The 17477-nt window shown below is 41.3% G+C and overlaps 2 protein-coding genes and 1 long non-coding RNA gene across 4 annotated transcripts; 1 reads left to right on the plus strand and 2 right to left on the minus strand.

The window, feature by feature from the left end:
* Nucleotides 1-166: 166 nt before the first annotated feature.
* Nucleotides 167-8575, minus strand: nup35 (nucleoporin 35). The gene is made up of 9 exons (XM_007890114.2): nucleotides 8426-8575; nucleotides 5649-5816; nucleotides 5325-5458; nucleotides 4884-4944; nucleotides 3942-4080; nucleotides 3712-3781; nucleotides 2729-2857; nucleotides 1935-2096; nucleotides 167-1808 (listed from the first exon to the last, which is right to left on the minus strand). Exons 1-9 carry the CDS (start codon nucleotides 8436-8438, stop codon nucleotides 1731-1733), a joined length of 954 nt encoding a protein of 317 aa, XP_007888305.1. The 5' UTR covers nucleotides 8439-8575; the 3' UTR covers nucleotides 167-1730.
* A 2642-nt stretch (nucleotides 8576-11217) lies between these two features.
* dusp19a (dual specificity phosphatase 19a) lies at nucleotides 11218-15649 on the minus strand. Of its 2 annotated transcripts, XM_007890113.2 has the most exons (5): nucleotides 15563-15649; nucleotides 15183-15411; nucleotides 13626-13672; nucleotides 12697-12849; nucleotides 11218-11791 (listed from the first exon to the last, which is right to left on the minus strand). In XM_007890113.2, the coding sequence occupies exons 2-5, from the start codon at nucleotides 15403-15405 to the stop codon at nucleotides 11603-11605; spliced, it is 612 nt and encodes a 203-aa protein (XP_007888304.1). In that variant the 5' UTR covers nucleotides 15406-15411; nucleotides 15563-15649; the 3' UTR covers nucleotides 11218-11602. The 2 variants fall into 2 exon arrangements, with proteins under 2 accessions (XP_007888304.1, XP_007888303.1); XM_007890112.2 differs by having other exon boundaries at nucleotides 15183-15649.
* Nucleotides 12858-13791, plus strand: LOC103176514. The gene is made up of 3 exons (XR_487610.2): nucleotides 12858-12960; nucleotides 13065-13138; nucleotides 13641-13791. It is a non-coding gene; the product is annotated as an uncharacterized LOC103176514 (long non-coding RNA).
* Nucleotides 15650-17477: the final 1828 nt, after the last annotated feature.

The following is a 17477-nucleotide window of genomic DNA, read 5'->3' on the forward strand; positions in this document are numbered from 1 at the left end:
TCACAGGTGTAAAGTGATCGCAGAAGTAAAAGAGCCTATTTTCATTAGAGCCTATTAGCCTATCTTTGGTGAATTGTTCTAGTTGGTAATGGATAATGTTGGCAGGTTGTAAAATGAATAAATTTAATTTATGGGTCGCAAATATTTTTTAAAAAATGCAAGATCGTCAATCATATCTTAACTTTAATTTATCCAGATCTGAATTACCGATGCACAATACAAAATTGAAGATTTTAAAAAGTGCTGACAAGTACACGTTGAATCAATAATCGTCCATTAACCAAGGGTCTACTTCAGATCCCCTGTATTCAAAGTTTTTCCTTTTAATTGACAGAAAATGAAGAAGTCACTTATGCTTGGTTAAAATGAACAGATCGTGAAGTAAGGCAAAGTTAAGAATGGATTGGGCAAGTTCAGTTTTCCTTCCAACCAGAAACAAGACATTCACTTAGCACAGAGGATGTGAAGATGTGGACCTCTCTAAGTTGCTGGCCTGTAGATATCAGAGGGTTGCTTGTCTGAGTTAAGCCAAAGTAGTGTATCCGGGGGTGTAATCTCCACTGCTGTTACTTGAGCATTCAAGCCCCAGTGGAAATTTCAAAACTAATACCGCGTTATCATCTCAAAAGTCAAACCTTTTTAGTACCAAAACTACCAATACTTGTTCTTCTGACAGAAACTGAGCAGACTTTTTTTTAAACATTCAAATAGCAGAACCTACCAATACTCTTCCTGGGTTTTGGTGAATAGGATTGTCTCCCAAGTGTGATATAAATATTAGTAAATGGGAAATACGTCAAAGTATTTAAGCTTATCAGAAAACATTGACTTACTTTCTTTTGGTTACCATGTGATCAGATAAGATTTTTTTAGGAGATAAACTTAATAATAATATGAAGAGAAACTAGAGTCAATGACCAAGTTATTTTATACAAATTTATACAATTGCTGAATTTATAAAGGGTCAGAAAATCGCTACTCCTATAAGGAAATAGGTCATTCATTTCATAAGTTTTTGGAACATAAATAACGAAACTTCACCTCATAGCTTCACGTTTTGAAATATTGCAATATTTCTCAGCAGCAAAATTCATTAGCAAAACATGCAAGTGAGGTCACCAAAATTAGACCAAGTTGAACTAAATGCAATTTCAGTTGCTACACAGTTGTTGCAGACAAACATTGCTATGAAATGGTCTCAGATTTTTCATACCTGTACAATGTTCTTTTTAATTGATATAAAAAAGTATTTTTTAAAAATTACAACTTAAACCGGCAGGAACAAGTTTCAGTTCAGAAAAGGAGACAAAGAACACGATTTTTTTTCAAAGACAAAAAGGAAGAATTCAGTAATGTTTCCGGACGATAGAATGGTGTCCACAAAACTTAAAAAGGCAACGATTTTGACACTTGGCTTCCTGCTTTATATGAAAAAGAACCCTTGAAATTACACTTCCTGTAAATCTCTGCGTGAAAAACCATAAAGTGCAAACTATTTATCTGGTTAGAAAACAACTGTTGACAAATGCAAATCCACATCATAGTAACAGTGGTTATACAACTAACCAAACTGTATTAGTCGTACAGCCTTTGCTGTTAATTATAAAGGTAGTGTGTGCAATTGCACTTCAAAATGCAGCAGTGATTGGAAACCGTACGCCACGATTAATGATCAGTGACAGTCATTCAATTTCGAACAAATCTCTATTCCAGGTTTCTTAACGGAAGCACTACCAGCCAAACATGTACTCCATGGCTTTGGAAACTAGGCTGTCATCCTTTTTAGGTGTCTGTCTATCTGCAATCACCTTAAAACAAAAAGGGAGAGNAAAAAAAAAGAACATTACATTTTGCACAAAGGTTCCTATTAAATTTCAACTGTTCCCATTGAACAATGAACCATTGCAGCCGGAATAAATCCAGTTTGCACATACCTGGTAGTCGCTGCTGGAAACTTTGTATGCAGCTGCCAGGGGTCTCATTGCAGGTGTTTTTGGTGTGCTTGTGGACTTTGTAGGCGTGCACACTGTTTTTATGGGAGGAGTGAAGACTGATGAAGTAGAGACAGGGTTTCTGTTGCAGCCGTCCATGACACCCTTGAAAACGCACAGAAGTAATTTTGTCACTATTTTTACATCATCTTTATAAATTTCAACAATGAACACAAAGTACTTAAGCAACACAAAAAATACAAAATTACATTTGTAAAGGACCTTTTGTGTCGCGAGGACATCCCAAAGCGCTGAAAGCAAATTAATACAAGATACATCTTTTGCCAAGAATGCAATTTCTTAACTATTCCTCTGGTAGAAGGAACAAACATCAAATATTCTATTCATTGCAGGTAAATATTGTTCAGAATGGAGGTGGGGGAAAAAAAAATGGAGTGTTTGAAACGGTATTGATACTTTGATACTGTTTCTCCAACCCTCCCCACTATTTTAAGAGAAACTGTAAAGAGCAAATGCTAATGATCAGGGAAAGTGTCTGAGGAGTGGAGTCCGCAAGTCCTACACTGATTCACTATGTAAACAAACCTTTGATATGAAAGAACTTAAAGACAACAGATTGTACTGCACACATCAGTAGTACTGTCAAAGATATAATGTCTTTTCAAAGCCTCCCCACGTTAGTTTCCATCAGCAACTTGATGACAATGTTCAACTGTTTGTTCACCAATTATTTTGAAGTTTAATATATTATTGGTATACAAATTCAGCAAACCCACCTTTTCGATGCATGGCTTAACTCCAACCATGATGGCTTCTCCAAAAATCTTGCCATCTTTACTTAGTGCTTTCCTGGCTTGGAGTTTAGACTGATATTGAATATGCATCCAGTTCCCATTGTTTGACATCTGCACAATGTTCAACAACCAAAGTCTATGTTAGATATACTTGGCACTTTTAATGCATTTCAATTTGTGATCAAGCTGTTCAACCACAATATATACTATGTTTCTCATGGCAATTCAATGTGAAAATTGCAATGCATGAAACACAAATAATATAATACTAATAAGCCTTGCATTTGATATAGCACGTTATCACATCTTCTAGACATCTCAAATCACTTCATAGAATTCTGGGCGAAACGCGGCAGCCAATTATGCACAGCAGTGTCCCACAAAAACAGTCATGGATTGAGTGACCAAATTATTGTAATTTTTGTTAAAAAAAATTAAATTTAAGATAATTATTCAAACAAATAACATGTAATCATGTACAAGAGAGGAGTCTTCATTTATAGAGATTCAGAATAAAAACGATTAGGGTATGATCAATGACTGAGGATTTCCAGCTAATGGGAAGCTGCTGCAGCAAAACTAATCAAATGCTACGGTACAGCATGAGGCAAATGATTACAAATCAAAAGGGGCTAGTCTAACTTTGTCAGTCGAGGATATATGCAGAGGATTGTGTGCCAATAGGGCACCCTACCTTCAAAAGAACATTCAAGCGGAAGAGAGGATTCAGAAGCAAGGATGATTGAGAAGGGGGGAAAAAAGAAAATCAAGGTCTTTAAACAAAAAAGTTTGATGTAAGCAACTAGAGCTTTTAGTGATGAGAAAGTAGAAGTTTTTTGTCTCATTATGTAGATAGTGCAAGAAAAAAAAAGCCCCAAATTTCACCTAAAAAATACAACCCAGGAGAGACCACAATAAATTTACATCAACTGGAAAGCACAATCACACAAATGACAGAGCCTTACCACGTGCTTCAGTATATTTCCATATTGTGCAAACTGTAAGAGGATGTAAGAAGCGGATGCTGGAGGAAACCTGTAAAAAGGCAAAATATTCTTAGCCTTTTATTCCAAATTATGCTGCTGTATATGATAGTGAAAAGCTAATGGTGCACACCAGTGAAGATTAAACTTTCGCTCGGTATTTTATCCACCCAGAAGAATTATTTTATACTTTCCAGCGAAATAATACAAACCCAAAGACTGTAATCCAGGTATCATCTAGGTAATCGTTTGAGGTGAGAGACTCCCCCTGAGTGTAGAAAGGATCAGCTTGTGCGGGAGAAAGAGTGGCCTTCCTATGCTGTCCAATAGTAGCTGGACTAAATACTGGACCTAAGGTACAAAGAACACTTATTAAGCAAGGCTTTATCCAATGCTCTACGCAATGCCCTTCTGCACACAACTCAATCAGTTTTTCTACAAGAGAAAATTATTAACGTTGTCCCAATTTTGTCCAGGAGCGCATAAAACTGGATTTTAAATACCTGCGTGTCTAAACAGTGTATTGAAAATTACATTGCAAAAGGACCCTTGACTTAAACTGAGAACATTTTTAACACTAAAGTTCTGAGAAACTCCATTATTCACTGGTCATCTTTAGGGAATAGCTCCAGCTCGACATTCTCCTACACCACCAGGAATAATTTTAAACCTTTTTGACTTTGATCTACAAATGCTTTTATCATTACATGCTTTTATCTGAAATGCTGTACTCTGGGAGGACGCCTTGGGACGTCCTCCCGACGTGAAAGGTGCTATACAAATGTAATCTTATTGTTGTTGTTGTTATGATGTGACCAGCAAGGTTTGCAAAGTAATGATATGCCCTCAATGAAAGTGTCCAATACTTTGGATTAGAATTGTCAACACTCTAGCATTTCACAGCCACTATAAAGCATCACTAGGATTTTAACAAGAGAAAATGTAACAAGCAAGAAATATTATTCCTTTTAGAGACACTACAACCAGTTAATGCATCCAAAATAATTACAGTATTATGAATGAAGTGTACAGCAAAGCTTTTCAGTATTTAGACAAAACCAGAAAGAAATCTATTCTCTAGGTCATGTTTCTATGAAGAGGTTGCAAATACCTCATATTCAGTGTACTAACAAATGACATACACAAGTACTTACATGATCCAGGTGTTAACTGACTATTTACAGAAGGAGGCGTTTGTATATTTGAAATGTTGGCCTGCAAAAAAATATATAATTAGCCCAGTAAGATGGTCAATTACATTAATTGTCACTTCCGGCAAATAATGGATCTGTTGACTGGATTTATTATTATATAATTGCTAAATTATATTCAATTTTAACTCAATCAAGTGTTCTGTAAGTTTGATTTAGCTTTATTTTAAATAAACTTTCCATTAGTTTTCTGAAAGAGAAAATCAACATGGTCAATCTTCAATGAATGGCTAACGTGGTCAAATATGCACGTACACACACAAATCACTTTTACTCAAAGTAGATGCAATGTGGTACTGATCTCTATTAAAAGTCATCCAAATGTTACACTGAGGCAAACATATAAATATTTTCCCCCCCAAAAGAAAACACCCAGTTGCTTACCAGTTTACGCGAAGATAAGGGTGTGAGTCCACCTCCTGCAGTTCCCAAATCATCATACAAACTACGAACCGGTGGAGCACCACTTTTATCTTTAGGTGTACAACTGGGTACAACTGGCTGGGGAGGTGTGCCTCCTGCATTTCAGAATAATAAAGATAAACGCATAAAATACTTAGAATTGTCTAAGAAGCCTTTACAATTACAGGTCCTTTCAAAGAACTGAAAACTTGCTTTCCAAACATTTCAAAACCCGAACCAAGAAAATCCAAGGAAGGAACAAGATTTCTGCCAAGTTTTCTTTTTGTAATAATGCAGAACACTTACCTCCGAGAGGAGATCGCAAGTCCATTATACCAGCACACGTTCCACCAAAGGTGCGTGGCTGAGGAGTAACCGGAGCTGGTAAATCCCCCATGAGGAAACCAGGCAAAAACTGGGCACCCGCCCCAGGCTTAGGAGATGAAGGTGATCCCAAGGCCATTGGCTCTGATCCTGCAAGAAGAAAAAAAAATCTGATTTTTCAACTGAACACCTAAATTTGTAAATTCTTAAAACATGCACTGGAAGTGATTGAACTATGCATCTATTTTCTACTTCAGGTAAAAGATGCGCAGAAAAAAACATTATCCCCATCACCAAACACATTTCCTTTATAAAAAAAGTTTAACAAAATAACATGCAACAAAAATGGGCAACCATAAAAGCAGGGGAGAAAGGGGGCTTGAAGGCTGAGGGGAAAAAGGAAAGAGAAAATCAGCCAGGATTCCTGCTTCTGATCATTACCAAGTGACTGTTCAAAAGCATGTGCACAGGTTTAATCATGATAACCCAAAAGTCTAAATTGTGCTTACAAATGAAGTATGATCACTTGCACATGGTACCAGATGGCCGTTGTCACCTGTGAAACTATAAACTCAGCACAAACATTCATCAACAGGAAACGTTCCCCGTTTGCTGTGAACTCCTATTATGCAAGATTTGGGGTGATGGCGCAATGATAAGCCACAAGAACTGTATTCTGTGCCTGCTGTAGGCTATTATAATACAGCAGATAGAACAACGTTCCTGTGGCTAGCTCCCCAAACACCAGCCATTGTTTCTACTTTCTACAGTGATCTCTCTATATACTGTACACACAAGAGCAGAATATTCCTAATTGTGACAGTTCAAACTCATTTCATGTACTGTAGTTCTTTTACAGATGTCAGTCTTCATACTTTGTCCTTCCAATTTGACCTATATTCAAACTCATACGAGTTAAAAGGGCTGTGTAGGGCCACTGTACCTCCCCAATAGATGCTGCGTGCAATTAATTGGCTGCCGCATTTCGCACACAAAATATAGTCAATCCACTTTACAGTATATGCTGTGAAGCGTTTTGAGACGTCTCGAAGACGTGATAAGGCGCGATATCAAATGCAAAGATTATTACTATTATTATTACAGAACTTTCTCTCCAAGATCTGGATATCTTGCGAGAACTGATGCAGTAATTTGATTAAATATCTCTAAAGCTAAATACAGTATCAGTGAAGATTGCAACATTAGGAGCCACAAAAGCAGTGCAATCTCCATTCGTGCAATTTAGTTAATCTACAAAATAGTTACCACACTTTACAGTAAATCCTGTCAAGCGCTTCCGAGACATCCTCCTGACCTGAAAAGGCGCCAAAGCAAATAACAATAATAATCCTTGCATTTGATATAGCGCCTCATCACGTCTTCGAGAGACGTCTCAAAGCGCTTGACAGAATATACCGTAAAGTGTGCATCGCCTGTATACTTTGGGGCGAAATGCAAAGATCGTGATTGTGATTATATTGGATAACAAACATGCTACTCGCAATCTAAAGACATTAAGAGGATCCTGAGGAGACCACGGGTGGTTGAAAGTCAAATAAACGGCAAAGGCTTGTGAGAGCAGGACCTGGTGGCGTGTTGAGCAATTATCACAACCATTGCCCCAAGGTAAAAAAAATTAAAATATTCAACTCATATCCATCCCAGTCCCGGCCCAGACCACCCTACCCCAACCCACCCCAGGCCCAGCCCCACCTTACCCCAACCCAGGCCCAGCTTCACCCTACCCCAGGCCGACCCCAGCCCAGGCCCACCCCACCCCAGGCCCACCCTACCCCAGGCACAGCCCCACCACAGGCACAGCCCACCCTACCCCAGGCACAGCCCCACCACAGGCACAGCCCACCTTACCCCACCCAGCCCCACCCTACCCCAAGCCCATTCCCACCCTACCCCAAGCCCATTCCCACCCTACCCCAGGCCCAGCCCCACCCCAGGCCCAGCCCACCTTACCCCAACCCAATCCCACCCTATCCCACCCCAGCCCATTCCCACCCACAACAACAACAACAAGATTCCATTTATAAAGCGCCTTTCACGTCAGGAGGACGTCCCAAGGCGCTGCACAGTTGGGTCATGACCCGAGCAGGGGGGAAATGGTCAGGGGAGGGGAGGGAAGGGAGGGAGCGAGGAGGGGGGAAATGGTCAGAGGAGGGGGGAAATGGTCAGGGGAGGGGAGGGAAGGGAGGGAGCGAGGAGGGGGAAGAGAGTCGAGAGGGTAAGGCCCACCCTACCCCAGGCCCAGCCCCACCACAGGCACAGCCCACCTTACCCCAACCCAACCCACCCCAACCCGGCCCCACCCTATCCCACCCCAGGCCCACCCTCCGCCCTACCCCAGGCCCAGCCCTATCCTACCCCAGGCCACAGCCGAACTACTGTAGTTGAACCTGTGCTGGACCCCCTCCGTGTGCAGAGTGGCAGCACCAGAGGTGCCCTCAGCTTCACTGTGTGGCTGAGGTGCGAGTGTCCCGTTGGGTCACAAGTCGACGGTGAACCCGGAATTAAAAAAGATAAAAAGCCGATTATAACCGCCGAGTGTGGAGCACCGGGAGCGCCGCCAGTCACACGGTGGGGCTCAGCATCATCATCATCAGCAGCAGCATCAGCGTCGTGCGTGTGTGTGTCTGTGGGGGTGCGATCGCCTGAAGTGACTGCAGAGCGCGCGGTGCGGTGCGGCCCGGCCCGCGGCCCACGGCCGCCCTCAGGCCGACGGAACGCGGTGGGTCCGGGCGCCTCACCTTGAAACTCCATGAGGGAGGCCGATCCTCCCTGCTGCTGCCGCCTCTCTCTCTCCCGCTCCCGCGCTGATGGCTGGAGCCCGGGACCCGCTTCAAACTAATTTCAAAAATGGCGGAAAAAAAACTCCGCCCTCTCTCCCCTCCACCTCCGGCGGTGAAGGCGACGGGCGTTGCATGCTGGGAACAACGTCATCACCTGGCGACGCTCTGTCCCTCTTTCCCACTCCCCCTCTCCTCCTCTCACTCTGTCTCCCTCACTCTCTCACTGTCTCTCCTCCTCTCACTCTGTCTCTCTCACTCTCTCACTGTCTCTCCTCCTCTCACTCTGTCACTCTCTCCTCTCACTCTGTCTCCCTCACTCTCTCCTCTCTCACTATCTCTCCTATCACTCTATCTCCCTCACTCTCTCACTATCTCTCCTCCTCTCACTCTGTCTCTCTCACTCTCTCTCCTCCTCTCACTCTGTCACCCTCACTCTCTCCTCTCTCACTGTCTCTCCTCCTCTCACTCTGTCTCCCTCACTATCTCTCCTCCTCTCACTCTGTCTCCCTCACTATCTCTCCTCCTCTCACTCTGTCACCCTCACTCTCTCCTCTCTCCTCCTCTCACTGTCTCCCTCACTCTCTCACTATCTCTCCTCTCACTCTGTCTCCCTCACTCTCTCTCCTCTCACTCTGACTCCCTCACTCCTCTCACTATCTCTCCTCCTCTCACTCTGTCACCTTCACTCTCTCTTTCTCTCTCTGTCACCCTCACTCTCTCTCTCCTCTCACTCTGACTCCCTCACTCCTCTCTCACTATCTCTCCTCCTCTCACTCTGTCACCCTCACTCTCTCCTCTCACTCTGTCACCCTCACTCTCTCACTCTCCTCCTCTCACTCTGACTCCCTCACTCCTCTCACTATCTCTCCTCTCACTCTGTCTCCCTCACTCTCTCCTCCATCTCGCCACCTCTCTCATTCTATCTTTCCTCCTCTCTCACTTTATCTCCCTCACTCCCTCCTCCTGTCTCACCCCCTTCCTCTCTCTTTCTTTCCCTTCCTCCTCCACTGTTTCTTCCTCCTCTTTACCCTCTCTTCTCTCTGTCTCTCACTGTATTTTGCTCCGGGCCATTCTTTTTCCTAATAGTCCGGAAGCTACTGCCCACTGCATTTATTAATGCGGCGTTTCTTTGTTTGTTCTCAAATGCAATATATTTATAGATGCACATTAAGGAAAGTGCTCATTTCTCCCACTTAATGATCTAAAACCACAAGATTTGTTTGGATGAAGAGGGCCTTCAGCTCATTTGATCTCATCCTCCGAGAACATCCATTCCTGCTGTCTTCCCATTCTGGGACGTTACCCTGCGAGAGGGGTGCTATAAAATGCAAGTTGTTGTGGTTGTTTCCCTCATAGCATCAAGCAGTTTATTTTTCAAACGAGTCCAGTGTCCAGGACTCAACCACGTTTGCTGGCAACCTGTACTGATTATTAATTACGCTCTGGGTAACACTGAACCCGAGTCCTCATTTTCCACTGTCTCAGTGCATACTAAAGCATTGTTCTGGATTAACATTTTCAATCCCATTTAAATTTGTGTTTAAGATACTTTACCTCTATAAGGTCCCCTCCAAGACATCTCCTTCAAGGTTGAAGAGCACCAACTTGTCTAATTGTTTGTTGCTCGCAGTTCATTCCTCTACCATTAGAGATTATAACACATAAGATTTTGTATATTTGTTGAATAAATTAGAAATACCTTGTGGTTTTTCCTGTATGAGAAATGACAAGTATTATAAATGACATTTATGAGTGTTAAGGATAACTGAGTGAGGTGTAAGAGATACGTTTTCAGGCTGTTGTACACCAAAGTTTATCAATCTATTGACAAACTTGGTGACCCTCTAACTTGGATATTTTCTGTTGAATTGGTTAACAACCTCCACCAGTACTTACTTTACTCATTTAGCCTATCAAATATTAAGTGACTAATTGTTTTACATAACATTGACCAGGCAGTCAAGATCAAGCTCCAAATGTCATCTTGATCCTTTTGTCTAACATATGTAACCAGAGAATTTTGTACCACTTTTACTGTAATGCTGCCTTTAACTTCTCAGGTTTCCTTTACAAGTAAGGCCGAAACTGTAATCCCTCCTCATACATGGTGCGGGAGGATTTGTTTTATGTTGCAAAGCTTGCATTATTTATGATGTCAGTCTTGTAACACGTGCTGTGATTCACCCATGGTATATAATATACAGTTATGCTGTTGAACATTTAAACTGCACGTCAGCTGGTATGACAGCAGTCTTTATGATGTAAGTATTGTGTGATGTGAACCACCAGATGCACTGTAATTGGTCTTTCGATTACAAAAGATTCTATCCAATTTGACGGTACTACAGCAAACATTACGCACATTACTCAGGTTCCTTAGATGAAGGAAACTTATGTATATTGGTAACTGTACATTGTGATAATTCTGAAACAAATAATTTTAAGTTTGTGCTTATTTCTGAGAAATTAAGATATATAATGTCATAGCAAACATTTTAGAATAAATAATACTTACATTTGATATAGCATCTTTTACATGAGGAGGACATTTGAAAGCACTTAACAGAATATACTGTAAATAATCTATTTTGTAGTTGAATGTGACACTCAAATTGCACGCAGCAATATCCGACAAACAGCTAAGAAGTGAATGACCAATTTTATTTCGGGGATTGTTAGGCAGGATACTGAGAGAAACTCCCTTCCCTTTTCCAGTCGTGCCATAGGATCTTTAACGTCCACCTGAACAGACAGACAGACGGGACCTCAATTTACCGTCCCATCTGAAGGACAGATTGCACATCAGGGAAGAATTTAACAGATTTACAATAGACATATTTCTGAAAAATAAAGTAAATCATGCAACACACACGCAGATCATGACAAACCACAGTATACATACAAATATCAAACCTAACTACTATCCAAAGGACAAAAGATTTAAATGGAATTTTGTGGAAATAAATAGCATCCAGACATCCATTGAAAATTCATATTATCTTGGTGACTTGTTTTACTTAAATACTTACAATATCACTAAAGAAGCATGAAAAAAAATGGTAAAATTCAATTAGGTCAGCACCATGTCGCAATCCGAAAATTACATTTTTTAAATTCAGTTCTGTATGCTTTATTTTATTTGTTTGGCTGGTACTTCCTTAGTTGTTCATTAAAGCCAGCATTAGGATTGCTAGCTGGTCTTGCATTCTTCACCAATGAGAAAGCATCTTCAAAGCTTAGTCCAGCTACTTTCATAAGGTATCCTATAACTATAGATGCAGAACGTGAGACTCCAGCATTGCAGTGAACTAGCACCACTCCATCCTTAAAGAAAGAAATTAAAAACAATTATTAAAAAACATTTCTTTTTCAACAAATAGAAACTTAAAGCCAGGCTCATTTCAATTGCATTAGGACTGGCAAAACATTTTACAGTGCAACATTGCCATTTTTCAAATAGGATTAATAGCCAGAAGTTAACATTTTAAAATTATATCCCAAGAATCTGAATGGCACCTAATTCCACAGTGCAAAGTTCAAGTAAATGAAAATAATAATTGCACATCCTTACATTTGTATCTTTTTGTGCAATACAACAAAGCTATGATATATGCCACTATCAGCCATTTACTGTCATAATAATTAGCTACTTAATAAGCGGTTGCAAATGGATTTTCATTTTCAATAACATTGTGAAGATAGGCAGAATTGCTGGCTTGATATTGGGTTGTTATTGTTAAAGGACTGTTAGGGTCAGCTATCTTTCATCGCCATGCTGGCCTCATTGGAGATTGAGCATAGTATTAATTTCCAAATGAAGATGAAGGTTTCTTAACTGCTTCAGTTGATTGAACTTATTAGTAACAGTTTCACATTGCACGTAATGATATCTGAAGTCTGATAAAGACACTATAAAAAACACAATGGTTATTAGTGGAATAGCTTTTCACACTATCTTCAGTAATGAATAATGAAAAACAGTTGTTCTTATGTGTGTGGAGTCAATTTCCTTCTGAGTATATTCCTTTGTAACCGAAAAACAGAAGGAAATGTGGCTAAGTGGAAAAAATAATTAATTATTCAATGTGTGCACCTAAACAGTTTACAATATTCTATTTGGATATTATTACTAAGTCAACCATTTATATTCAATCAACATGTTCATAATTTCTTGCCCTATCATCTGAAGTGTTCTAAAACAAAATGCTCTCTCCAGAAGATGTACTCACCTTTGTCCTTGCTTGATCAATAAAACTGAAGCATTCTTGGAAGTATGAAGTGATTCTAGTCTCTGGAAGGTCCAGTATGGAAATGCTTTTATAGGTGAAAACATCTGGAAAGGCATTTTCTATTCCATAGCCTACATTCAAAATGTGTGAAATCTTCGGAAGAAAAGCAATTGCAGTAAATTGATGCACAAAACTAAATTTTCTGCATCGAACATCGCTTTCTACATTTGAATTCTATCTGATGCACCAATACTAGCCAAGAAGGTAAGCAAAGTGCCTAGTTTCCAGCCTCTACTTCTGCTGAGATTCTCTCTCTCTCATTTTCTCTTCCTCACACAGAAAAGTACCTACTCTCTAATCTGTTTTAGGTTCCAGTCAGTTGAGTGTGGGATCTCATGGAAAATCCTGGGAGACAACCTGCATTCTACACATCAGTGGCAAGGTACGTTAATGCACAAATAAGACATGTCACTAGGCACCTGACCATGTTGATGTTATATCATTAATAAGACATACTGTGTCACCTTTTTCACACAGTATTTGTAAATAAGGAATCCTTGCATTTGATTCAGTGCCTTTTGTGTCAGCAGAACGTGCATCACAGAAATTACTATAAAGTGTAGTCACCGCATTTTATAGGCTTTCTTTCTCAAGTTAATTATTGTCTCCGTTTTCCCCGGTCTCACCAACTGCATCCAAAATAGCAGACTGATCCCAGCAATTGAATCCGTTCTGAGCTAGGTATCCAGAGATATCCATGAGGAATTCATTGATTAGTCTACAATACTCACCTACTCCTCATCAGTGATTCCCAAAGCAATTCATTGGAAATTAAGAAACTGAAGTGAATAAAATCTCCAATGCAGTATCATAGTGCTGTCACATTATAAGATTATTAAACAAAACATCTGATGGCATTTTTTTTATACCTTAAACTTTTTCAGTGTCTCATAGTCCTGGGCCACGTCTTGTGAAGCTGAAATAATAACAACATTGACATTAGAAATGGTGATAATCTTGAATCATGGAAAGAGAGCAAGGCTGAACAAAAATACATATGGATACATTGTAATGAATTAACCTTGTTAAGGAATAAAAGCATTTAGAAACAACAACAAAATTACATTTGTATAGCACCTTTCGCATCGGGAGGACATCTTAAGGCGCTGGACAGTCAGAGTGTTGGACCCGAGCTGGGGGTCGGGATTGGGGAGGGTGGAGGGAAGGGGGGGGAAGCAGGGGGATCGAAAGCACAGTCGAAGGGGAGGGTCTTGAGATGGTCTTGAAGGAGGCAAGGGAGACGCAAGAAAGATATTTAGAAAGATATTTGAGCTAATTTTATTTACTTAAATGTTTCGGAAATTGGATGGTCTGAACAGTAACTTGGCCTTAAACAAGATAGATGGGAGGACGGGCAGCTTTTTGTCCTGTAATTTTAGGCGCTAAAACTACTTGATACTAATGTGCTGGAATGTTGGATAGAATGTCTATCAACAACACAAGTCTAGAATTACTTTCAGTCGTGAATGGCTTGAAAGTGGATCCAGCTAAACATGGTAAACTTAACCATCACTATTGTGCATACTGATTACACTTCCAAACATAATGTGTTCTGTATTTAAAATAAAAAACAATAAACAAGTCGCATTTGCAAACTGGCATCATATAATTATGGGATATATGTTACCATCAAAAAACGTGTAGTGGTCCATCATACAAGAGTGATAGTGTATTTTCAATGCAGAAATAATGGGGATGATGTCAGATAGTCTGGTTTACCTGTGGTGTCTTAAATAACTGAACTAATGTTTCATATAAAAAGAATAACTACATTTTGATTGATGAGTTGTCAGTTTTCCCAGACCAAATGCGCAAACCATAACAGTCATGGGTCTTTTAAAAAGCCTATTTGTAAATTATTTTCATATCCGAATACAATATTTGTGGATAAAGATTTAGACAAGCAGAAACAAAATCAGTGTCGCAATCCAGCAATTACTTAATATTATTACTACTTACTACTAATCTTTGCATTTGATTTACCACCTTATCACGTCGTTGAAACGTCTCAAAAGCGCTTCGGAGGACATACTGTAAAGCAATGTGACTGTATTTTAAGACAATGCAAGTTTGTATCCCGAAATAGGACTTGAACCCACAACCTTCTGATTCAGAAAGCCAGGGTCTACCAGTGACCCACATTAGTTACAAAATAACTAGTTTACGTCCCCACTTTGGTTATTACAGTGTTGTGGGTTGAACAGATATACACGTTTGAACGGCAGGGCTCAAACCAATCACTGAAATTAGTGGCTCAATTACTGAGCTGTTTCACTTTGCTGGACAAGGCAAGTTAATTGCTGTGTCAGATACTGGAATCATTGCAACCATTAAGTTTGCACACACACACACACACACACACAGATAGTAGCTAAACTACTAACCATAGCTGTGCGTGTGTGTAAAAAAAGTTAAGACTCACTCACAGAGTAAGAGCCAAGGCTTGACAACACCCACTTGCAGATCAAGGCTGGTGTCCTGAACGTATCCACATGCTCCATCAGCTTGATGTGCTTCTTCCACGATCTGCACTCGGGCATCTCTCAGGGTTTCTATCAGTCTTCTCCCGGTCACGGTTGTCACTCTGGTGCTCTGTTTCTTGAGGGAGGTCTTTGAGAAGCTGTGGATTTCTTGGACCAGCGAATGCATCTCCGCCTACATCAGAGTGTTCGAGTTAAGAAGAGGCTGAAGTCCAGAGCAGCTGTGCAAAAGAAGTCGAATGCATTCGCCACAGCGTGCGCCACAACCGAACACCACTGACTCAAGCAGGAGGAGTGAAATGTGCACAACCCCCTGTGGCAATTACCTGATTGCTAACGCTCAGAAGTTCTTGTCACCAGAGGGCAGCGAAGCAATAGCATCATCTCACTGTGCAGTGTCACATTCCTCCCACTACGTGTGACTGCAGCTGAGTCGGAAGTACTGCGACCAAACCAGCGCAAGAGCTCATCAGAGAGCTCACTCCCAAGCGCGTCGCCATCTACACTGTGGGAAGACCACCCTCACAATAGAATCTTAGCCTCCAGAATGGCCATAGAAATGAACGTGCAAAGTCATGTTCGAAACATTTTTTAGCAAACAGTGCATCTTAGGAAAGGTCCAGAAAAAGATGACCTAGGTGTGTGTGATGTCGATTATTATTGGCCTCAGCTGTTCAACATTTGATAAAACCTTCTTGTACACTTGTACAGATCACTAATATTCACGTTGTTAAATACAATGTGCAATTTTGGGCACCCAATTTCAAAGGGACATTGATACATCAAACAGGGTATATACTGTCACTCTGCAGTTGTCACTCTGCAGAAACTCATCTTTCTTTCCACACACAGTGCCAAGACTGCCCCACATGGTGCTTGCTCTTCCCTCTCTTCGCAATGCCTCTCCCTGAAATTAAATCTAAAGTCTCCGACACTCTATCCTGCATGTAGGACTATATTGTTGTCAGAGTGAGGTCAGGGTAGCACAATGTACAGATATGGACATGGATTTAACTTGATATTCATTCACAAAATATACAGTCAATTCACTTTACATTATATCCTGTGAAGTGCTTTGAGACGTCTCAAAGACATGATCAGGCGCCAGATAATATATAATAATATATATATATCAAATGCAAGGATTATTATTATAATAACACTAGCAGACAACCTAGAAATATCTCTCAGGTTTTCACCAATTGTGCTCCACAACTAGGAGGATGGGTATGAGAATGCCCAGGAAAACAATTCCCATTTCAACAGGTAACAAGAAGTGTCCGTAACATTGCCCAACTCCGACACTACCTCACCCCTCAGCCCGCTGAAACTTTTGTTCATGCCTTCATCGCCTCCAGGCTCGACTATGCAAACGCCCTGCTTGTCGGCCTTCCCAACTCCTCCCTCCACAGGCTGCAGATAATCCAGAACGCTGCAGCCCGTGTCCTCTCCCGCACCAAACTCTGTGACCCCATCTCCCCCATTCATGCCTGATTCCAATGGCTCCCTATACTTCAGAGGATCCAGTTCAAGATACTGGTCCTCATTTACAAAGCCCTCCATGGCCTCGTCCCACCCTACCTTTGCGACCTCCTAACATCCTACCAACCCGCCTGCTCCCTCCGCTCAGCCAGCTCTGGCCTGCTCCACGTCCCCCGACCCACCCGCCCCACCATTGGCAGGAGAGCCTTCAGCCACTCTGCCTCCAACCTCCGGAATTCCATCCCCCAATCACTCCGCCTCGCCTCCTTCTTAGCCTCCCTCAAGTCCCACCACAAAACCCTCCTCTTCGTCCATGCCATCGGTCACGCCCCTTTCCCTTCCCTCCCTTCTCCTTCCTACCCCAGCTCGGGTCTGAAATGCTGTACACTGTCCAGCGCCTTCGGACGTCCTTCTGAGGTGAAAGGCGCAATGCAAATGTAATCTTCTTGTTGTTGTTCACGTTCAGCATGCAAGATCCCAATGCCTTTGAACTAAGGAGTTTCAGACCCGAGCTGGGGGTCGGGATTGGAGAGGTTGGAGGGAAGGGAGGGAAGCAGGGTGATCGAAAGCAGCATGGTTGAAAGGGAGGGTCTTGAGATTGGACTTGAAGGAGGCAAACAATTCCCATTTCAACAGGTAACAAGAAGTGTTTATGTTTACCATGCGAGGTCCCAATGCCTTTGAACTAAGGAATCAATCAATCAATCAATCAATCAATCAATCAATCAATCAAGCAATCAATCAGGGCTTTCCCAAGTG

The sequence above is a fragment of the Callorhinchus milii genome, unplaced genomic scaffold (assembly GCF_018977255.1).
Source record: "Callorhinchus milii isolate IMCB2004 unplaced genomic scaffold, IMCB_Cmil_1.0 Scaffold6, whole genome shotgun sequence".
NCBI lineage: Eukaryota > Metazoa > Chordata > Chondrichthyes > Chimaeriformes > Callorhinchidae > Callorhinchus > Callorhinchus milii.

Coding starts and splice junctions, on each gene's coding strand:
- nup35 (XM_007890114.2), bottom strand. Junction 4,081..4,883: donor TCAGTTAACACCTGGATCAT/GTAAGTACTTGT, acceptor TTTGTACCTTAG/GTCCAGTATTTAGTCCAGCT. Junction 2,097..2,728: donor TTAAGCCATGCATCGAAAAG/GTGGGTTTGCTG, acceptor TGCGTTTTCAAG/GGTGTCATGGACGGCTGCAA.
- dusp19a (XM_007890113.2), bottom strand. CDS start 15,405: ATGCATTCGCTGGTCCAAGAAATCCACAGCTTCTCAAAGACCTCCCTC. Junction 13,673..15,182: donor CAAGCCTTGGCTCTTACTCT/GTGAGTGAGTCT, acceptor TTATTATTTCAG/CTTCACAAGACGTGGCCCAG. Junction 11,792..12,696: donor TTGATCAAGCAAGGACAAAG/GTGAGTACATCT, acceptor TCTTTCTTTAAG/GATGGAGTGGTGCTAGTTCA.